The sequence below is a fragment of the Euwallacea similis genome, chromosome 18, assembly GCF_039881205.1.
Source record: "Euwallacea similis isolate ESF13 chromosome 18, ESF131.1, whole genome shotgun sequence".
In the NCBI taxonomy this organism is placed as follows: Eukaryota; Metazoa; Arthropoda; class Insecta; order Coleoptera; family Curculionidae; genus Euwallacea; species Euwallacea similis.
The window spans coordinates 2,062,059-2,070,390 of NC_089626.1; the positions used below are offsets into that span (position 1 = coordinate 2,062,059).

Here is an 8,332-nt window from a genome sequence, read left to right on the forward strand (position 1 = left end):
AGCAACCGTCAAAATATCAATGATATCATATCTTGTATATCCGTAATGATTGGCCAGAGAGAAATTGTTTCGTCCAATTAGATGCATTGCTTTTTGAAAACTATTTTCTAACCTCAAAAAAATATTCAAAACGGACGTGACGAAGGTAACATTGAAATTGTTACAAAATATTAAAAGAGATAAGGGGCAAACACATAAGAAAAATTATATTAGCCCTCGCCTTCATAATGTTTATAATTAATGAGCACACCTTGGAGCGCCTCATCTGTTGTCAGTGTAAAAAGTATCTCTCAGTAAAACCAGTAAAAGTGTACCCCAATCGGGGCATCAAATGCGGTCGCTGCTCAGATGACAACGATGCTGGAGTGGTGTCGTATTTCGGGGTACTCGCAGATCACTCTCTCTTTCCCTGTATCAACCGCTTTGATGGGTGTGGGCAATTGCTAAGGTACTCAGAGGTGGCTCATCATGAGGAGAAATGTAAGTTGTCTTTGTTGTACATCAGAACACACACTAAAACAACTCTTAAGGCATGTCTAACGAGTATGAATGCCCGATTTGCGTGAGCACCTTCAAGGCCAGCTCTTACCATATCTATCTCCACTTCAAAGAGCTACATCCCGAAGCCTTTCTTTTCAATAATCCAGAGTTTACCATAAACATTGACCAAGAGTTATACAAGAGATATTTGTACTGCAAAAATAATCTGCTTTTCTTCATAGTTGTTCAGTACATGTATGCTGAGCAGTTGCTCAAATTCGCTACCCTGTTCTTGGGACAACATTGTGATAGAATAATGCAGAGTTTTGAGCTTCGTTCCTTGGATAGAAAGGTGAAGCACACAAGTAGGAACAAACCATGTAGCTCGGCTATGAATGAGGGCGATTTAGAGTGGTTTCAGGTCAATTTAAAAGAGAAGGATTTTGAAAAAAGAATGGTAATTTGCCGATTTAACTTGGACACTGAGCAAGTGGAGGGATTGCAAAGGCTTCCAGAGAGTGTTAAAGCTTTTAATAGCATTTTCCAATTTCAACCCGTAAAAAATGTAAAGTTTGGCACATACAATCCAGTGCAAACATCTTTCTCAAATCAAACTCAATCACCCAAACAGACATTAGACATATCAACCATATGGACCACACCAAAAGAATTAACCAATCAGACCCATACTACAGTTGAATCTTTGGACGGGTCACCAGGTAGCTTTACTTCAGATGAATATTAGTTTATCTTTAGCAGTGATGTTTAGGTACAAGTGTTGGGTTTGGTCATACACCCACTGTTATTACTACTAGCGCCTCTCTCTTCTCTAATTCTTATACAGGAGGCACATTTGGTACCCCTAAGGTTGCTGCTACTACCAGTGCCACTACTGTTCCATCTCTTGCCACTACTAACATCCCACTTTGGCTAAGTAATGGTTATTCATTGTTGGGTAGTTTTTCAATGATATTTTTAATGATATTTAGCTCCTGCCTCCTTTACTTCAAGTGCCTTTAATGCTGCCTCCAATGAATCATCTGTGATCCCTCGTGCCACTACACAAACCTCTTCTAATGTGTTTGGTAATGTTTGGTTAGCATTTGAGGAGCTGTTGTTACGTCTAAATTGCTTCTTTTAGGTCACACAGTTGGAGCGACTGCCTCATCTTCTAACAGAAGTCTGTTCGCCCAGTCGCAAATGAAATCAACTTTTGGGTCTTCCCGGTAGAGCAGTTTTTAAAGGTAAATCAAAATCTACTGCACTACAATAACATGTTGTATATTATCATTTTTATTGTGTACATTTAATATAAAATATAATGTTATTCCCTGTGTATGTGTGAGGCATCTCTTCGAAAGTAGGAAGAGGCAGGTTTTGGTGACTTCAACGAGTAGTTTTTTCAGTCAAAAGTTGCCTTTACAACAACAACTGCTAAGGAATAACACTAGACGTGGTTTGTTCACAACCAAAAAGTAACTTATATTAAAATCATGCCTATTCTGCACAGACAATTGTAATTAAATATTAGGCCTTTTGTAATATTAATGAATTGAGTTGTGTTATACAGAGATAGAGAATTGTTTATTATTTCTATAAGGTGTTTTGGGGCTTTTCAAACTCCCTACGAAGTAATAGACATTTTATGGAGTGATTTAATCCCCCAATTAAAATGGTAAAAAATCCAAATTTCCCGCCTTAAATTTAAAATGCGCATAAGAGGCGCCATCTATCGACGACGCAAGGTTTTTTCGCTACAATTATTTTGTGTCTAAAAACGTAGTCATTTCGGAATGTAATGCTATATTAAAAATTTACTGCGAACATACAGGGGCACACTGTTAATCTGTGAGATCACAAGCAAAACCACGCATTCCACATACTGGGGCCGTCGAGGATGCTGAGTTCGACGATGGTTTTAGTTAATTTACAACTAATTGAGCTATTAGAGCCCCAGGAAGACCAAAAGGGCGGCCATTGACAATCTAGTAAAGTTCGGAATTACAAATAAAGTTGATTTTATTATAAATTATTCACCGAAACCAGCACAGTGAACTACGCCTGTGAAAGACTTTTAAATCTGCAAAACTGCGGTTCCCTAGTTTTTAATTTGAATTCACCCACTAATAATTCTCATTAATAAACAACTTGATAATCACAGAGGTTAATTAATAGTTTTAATTGGCAAACTCGCCAATTTAAACGCTTATTTTGACCGATTTTCTCAATCATTAATCCACTGGGTGGGATCTAGAAAATTTCCTCAATTCATGCGTCACCTAGCGGCGATGCGCAGAACTTTCTGCTTCTATTGTTCGTTCAGTTGTTTTGGGCGTCATTTTGAGTTTCTGGCGGTTGCGGTTCGCGCCCTGAAAATAACAGGAAATTCGCCGGTTTTGACTGCGGTTTCGTGTTGTATTTAGTCGAAGAGTTTTTATTCGGAAATCTTGGAAGGAAAACTGCGATTTTGGTGCTCAGAAAGTTGCGTTTTGACCTAAGTTTCGTTAGACATTTTTCGCGTTCAGAGTCTCATAGAGACCGATAGTGAAATAACTGTGATAGAGTGGTGAATTAACCCTAAGCGATGAATAAGTGCCGTAAGATGAGAAACTTACATTGAAAATTCGGATTTAAGCGGCGGCCATTTTGAAGGCCTTCGGTTCGACAGCCAGAGATTTGTGGCCCGAAAAGGAAGCTTCAAGAGGTGAGTGTGCTCCTAATTTCCCTAACTATAAGTGAACCAGTTCTATATGCGTTAAGTAGCTCCTTTAATGGCCTTTTGTAACCCAAAAAACCTGCATTTTTTTAAATCAAATATGGCAAACTGCTTTTTACTCTTGCCTGCATATGAGCATTTGTCGGCGTTACCACATTGTACTATTTACACTGAGCCCCACTAGTAAGAATACAGGGCGGTCTTCTATGAACTGAGTCAGCTTGAGCACCCTGTAAAATGAAATTGACCTCATAATAAGACACTTTCGCACGAAAACCTTAAGGAATATATTGCACTTTGAAAACACGGATATTTTCATGACTTCTAGTGCTATTACTTGGCACCTATTTCGCTTTACCCCCATATAATCAGTCCTGAAGGGAGAGTTATAAACTAAAATCGATTACATAAATTCACATCACAACAAGCCCTTAGTGTATACATGGGGCTTCTCAAAACTTACTTTTGAGCCTTTGAGCGTGTCACCAGAACAAAGCTTATTCAAGACCTGAAACATTATTTTGTAACATATATGCAACCAACACAAGAGATATTTGATTCCTATGAGACTTCTGAAAGTTACTAATGTGGAGATTCCATAGCTACTCAACTAAAGTAAAATGAGTATTAAAGTTGCTTAAATTTAACCTAAACACAGTAGTAATATAAAAAAAGTTTTTGTACAACATGGATAAAATAAAAACATAACAATATAACCAATAAATAAACACAGTTCGTGTTCAAATAAGTACCTTTATGGAGATTGGAGGTTGCCTTTGTGCTGCACTATTGCTTCAATTCGATGTAGGTTAAACAAAACCAAATTGCTCTGGAACACCTCTGAAACCACTTGATAACAGCAATAGAATTGGAAACTTTGTAGAACTGCGCGGCAGCACCCTAAAAATCACAGGCTTCGCTCAGGGACATCATCAGGAAGACTTCACCCCGATCAGGCACCGTTTCACATTGTGCAGCCAGCTTTTGTCCCGTCATTGCGTTTCCGACCGATACCTACAGCCCAAAATCCAGCATTACCCATTTAAACTAGACAAACCTTTTGACATACTTCTCCCACCTGGCATCATCAGATTCGTGCGTCAAGTACCGCTGCGAAATTTGATTCTCCAGCGACCTTAAGTCGCACCAAGTCTGATAGTCCTGCAGCCAAATGTGCTGCAGGGACTTGTCTACGGTGAAGCGCTTGCGTTGCTTCACCTGCAGCAGATTATTGATCAGATCAATGGCGTCCGAAGAGATTTCTTTCCAGGGATTTGGTGGATACATAAAAGCGGCGTTTTGAATCTGGTCGTTAATGTCCTCGTCTTCGTTGAAGGGGAAGGTGCCGCTGAGGCTCACATAAACGATTACACCCACACTCCACATGTCCAAGGAACGGTTGTAGCCCTTGTTGCGAAGCACCTCTGGAGCTACACAGGATAAGAAATGCAAAGGGGTGTGTGAAGAATAATGATATCGACCATGAGACTTTAAAAGCTACTGAAACCGTCAAAAGCAGTTCCCTACCTAAGTAAGCGGGAGTTCCCACCACTGAGCGCCTAAAGGACTTCTCCCCGATGATCCGGGCGAAGCCGAAATCACAAAGCTTCACTTGCGGGAACTCTGAGTCTGAGTTTAAAAGCACGTTTTCTGGTTTCAAGTCGCAGTGCACGATGTTTTTGCTGTGCAAATGCTTCAAGGCGATCAGGATCTGCAATAATACATTTATTCAAGTTTGTTTTGTCCCCTGATGCTTACTTGGGTAATAAGGAACTTGGTCACTCTCTCTGTGAGCCGTCCGTTCTCATGCGACAAAATCATCTCCAACATGTCCCCTTTCAGCTTCTCCATAACCACGAAAATGCGTTCTGGTGTTTCGAACATGCGTTCCAAGTTCACCACTCCCGGATGGGAGAGATTCTGCAGAATCGCCACTTCATTTTTCAGCTGCGCCTCTTGTTTGGTGGGAAAGCGCAGCTTATCTATTACTTTAATCGCTACAGTCCTACCAGATCTACGATGAATTCCCCCATAAACGATTCCAAATTGGCCGGATCCTAAGACTTCGTCTGGATAAATTTGGTAGATCTGACTCATATCGGTTATCTGGTCTTCGCTCTCATTAGGAACATCCTCAGGTTCTGTTAATAAAAGGGAACCTTAGTTGTTTATTCTAAAATAAAAGTAAAAGAAACATACTTCCAGAATTTGCAGTAACAGGTAACAGTGCTTGTCTTATAGTAGTTTCCCAACTCTTAGCCAAATAAGCCCCAATTCCGCTATCCGGGGGGGGTAAATTCACATTACTACCATCATGCAAATCATGTAGCGGATCCTGCCCAACAAAATAGTCCACGTTGGCTGTGCGGATTTCGAAGCAATGCATCACTTCTCCCTGCTTTATGCGCGCAGTGTCGATTGCCAAAATGTCGGCCAACGGGATTTCCTTGTAGTATTTGGAGCCGCTGTCGCTTTGGAACAGTACAATAGACTTGGTGTCTAGCCGCCAAAAGTGGCGGCGTACCGTCCGGTCCTTATTGGTGAAGTGCACCAACCAGCCCTCTTTGATAACCTTGGACCCTCTTCGTTTGGTATGCTTCACCGATTGCACAATTCGCTGTAGGGGAATGTTTGCGCTAGGCGAAGAGGAGCTGCAACTGCCCTCACAATAATCAATGAAAAAAGATACCAATTTGGAATATACTCTATGGCATCAATACTCACCTGGAAGGCGAATAGTCATTGTCGTCGTCATGAACTGGGATCACTTCAATATACTTTGGACCCCCATTTTCGTGGTTATTATGTCGGCAGCTGTCACTTTCATCTTCTGTTAAAACCAAGTTGGTTTGGCTATCGCTGCCTAAGCTCTCTGCGTACTCAAATTGCCCTACAAGGCTCCTTTAAACCCGGCGAAAAACTTAGAATACTTTAAACTTACCTGAAGAATCTCGTAGCACCTCCCCAGTGCAATCCTTGGGAACTTTATCCATGCACTTCTTGTGCACATTGTAGTTGCAGTCCTTGCACTGCAAGCCCTGCTTGAAGAGCCCCTTGAGCAGCTTCTTGCAGTGCTGGCAAACTGTGGGCCTCGTGTACGAGTGGATGACGAAGGTGTGTGGAATTCGCACCACTCTGCAATCCGAGCGTGCGCTCAAAGAGGGGGAGCGATTGGTGCCCTGCTGCGAGTGAAACTTATAATGTGCCTAAGGGCATAGTTATGGAGGGTGTTCTTGATATTTTTTTGAAATAAAGAAAGAAAGAGGAACCAGGGGGAAATTAAACTAAAAAAGAAAACCAAAAAAAAAACGTCAGGCATATATTGAAACATAAAATAACATAAACATAATAAATGGGTATAAAATATCAAAAAAACCTTCACCGCAGCTTAAAAGTAAATTCGGAAATGGACGGATTGGTATTTTTAAACAGCAATACTGATCAAGTGTCAAGTTTAACCCCCGTAAAAAAATTGGCCAGCCTTACCAAGCCACTGTCCTCAGTTTGGGTGGAATTCCCCGAGGCCAGGGAGGTATTGCTGCCACCTGAAGGGCTTCTGGGCACCTGCAAATTCGTCGACCTCCTCCTCTCTGACTTGTTGCCGTCATACAAGGCAAAGGAGCAATTATTGGGCACCTTAACCACACACCTCTTGTGGTAGTTTTGGGCGCAACCTGGCAAAGCGACACTCAGCCAAAGCTCACTCAACCCCCAAAGCAGAAAACAATACCATCACACTTGAGCCCCTGTCGCACCAGCCCGAAAAGCATCTCTCCACAAAAGTCACAAAAAGTGGGGGTTTTGTAGGAGTGCACTGAAAGGGCGTGTGGTCGCACAATGGTCACATCTGAATGCTGCACTGCTGCAGGCACTGGACAAGCTCATATAGTAAAGCTTTGCAACACCATATAAAACAATACCTTTGGCAGTTAGGACTATTTCTATTAGAGTCTCATCCACTATGTCTGAAGCAGAATTGATGAATTGCAGAATGTTGTTTGAATTGTACTCATGCTTGAAGAGCAGTAGCCGGTCTTCAAGGCGGTTTATACCATGGTCCGGAATCTGTACAACGCATTAAAACACTAACTGAATTGATAACTGAGAACTTTACCTTGGAATTCAGAAAATCTCTGGCCAAATCCTTAATGGTTTTGAGGTTGAGGCTGCACTGAGGCACTGTGACTGCATCCCGGATGAAGCCAAACTGGAACATGAATGTCACTTCAGGCCCCTGGTCGTCCATGATAAGAAGTTTATCTGAAAGACAGTGAAGGCCTCAGCACAGAGCAATTATTTTCTAATTAGGAGCAATGCGGATTTAGTGTCTGATATTTAGAAAAAGTTATCCCACATCAAAATAACAACACTGATAAGAACTGAACAAACCGAGCCTAATCCCGGATTCGCTACTAAGCAATTAGGAGTTTAATCCCGGTTGTTGGAGTGGTAAATATAAGATAAAACTATGATTTGGTTGAGAGAACTTTGGGAACTTTAGGTACCGTTATTTGAACTAGATTTGGTATATTGGGGACCTGTTTCTGCCCAAGGCTACTGCCACTTACCTCATAAGGCTGCCCCTGGTCAGAATGTACTTTAGGGTTCAACTAGAGGTTTTGTCCTAGAATTGAAGCGGGTTTCCAGTCTTTTTAAGGTGAAAATTAGGAAATTTTTTGAGTTTTACATAGCCATATTTGACAAAGTTTCAGTGACACTGACACTGACAACAGTGGTATCTAAACCCAAAAGAGCAATTAACTGCTATTGGTCGAAATTGCTAGTGTAATTGTGGTCTCGTTCTAACTCACAGTTCGCGGAGAAAGAGATGAATTTTTAGGGAGTTGCCAGCTCTATCGGATACTAGATATAAACATGAGAATTTTTTTCATGTTTTTAAGATTTTGTGGGGATGTAATAAACTGAATATGAGGGAATTGTTTTTCAACAAGAATTCTTCATGATTCTTGCTAATTAGAAATTAATCGACTAGATAATGGTTAAAGAGTTGGCAGCGGTGCAGATTGCATTGACCATTGTGTCGATCACGGGTGGCCCAAATATTAAGCTGAAGCTATCTTTATGTTCTTTTCAGCCCTAACTCAGCTGTAATTTTGTTTAAAACCTAGATAAAGA

At 41.1% G+C, this 8,332-nt stretch overlaps 2 protein-coding genes across 3 annotated transcripts; one reads left to right on the plus strand and one right to left on the minus strand.

Moving 5' to 3' along the window:
- Window positions 1-145: 145 nt before the first annotated feature.
- Window positions 146-1,818, plus strand: LOC136415014 (uncharacterized). Its single transcript, XM_066399370.1, has 6 exons — window positions 146-480; window positions 531-1,045; window positions 1,112-1,199; window positions 1,250-1,414; window positions 1,470-1,565; window positions 1,622-1,818. Exons 1-6 carry the CDS (start codon window positions 228-230, stop codon window positions 1,708-1,710), a joined length of 1,206 nt encoding a protein of 401 aa, XP_066255467.1. The 5' UTR covers window positions 146-227; the 3' UTR covers window positions 1,711-1,818.
- Window positions 1,819-1,885: 67 nt separating this feature from the next.
- On the minus strand, window positions 1,886-7,974 carry PKD (serine/threonine-protein kinase D3). Of its 2 annotated transcripts, none has more exons than XM_066399369.1 (12): window positions 7,765-7,974; window positions 7,311-7,456; window positions 7,117-7,261; window positions 6,927-7,067; window positions 6,683-6,870; window positions 6,138-6,375; window positions 5,921-6,086; window positions 5,396-5,853; window positions 4,955-5,337; window positions 4,724-4,907; window positions 4,266-4,626; window positions 1,886-4,210 (listed from the first exon to the last, which is right to left on the minus strand). In XM_066399369.1, the coding sequence occupies exons 2-12, from the start codon at window positions 7,440-7,442 to the stop codon at window positions 4,189-4,191; spliced, it is 2,418 nt and encodes an 805-aa protein (XP_066255466.1). In that variant the 5' UTR covers window positions 7,443-7,456; window positions 7,765-7,974; the 3' UTR covers window positions 1,886-4,188. The 2 variants fall into 2 exon arrangements, with proteins under 2 accessions (XP_066255466.1, XP_066255465.1); XM_066399368.1 differs by having other exon boundaries at window positions 6,138-6,378; window positions 7,765-7,973.
- Window positions 7,975-8,332: the final 358 nt, after the last annotated feature.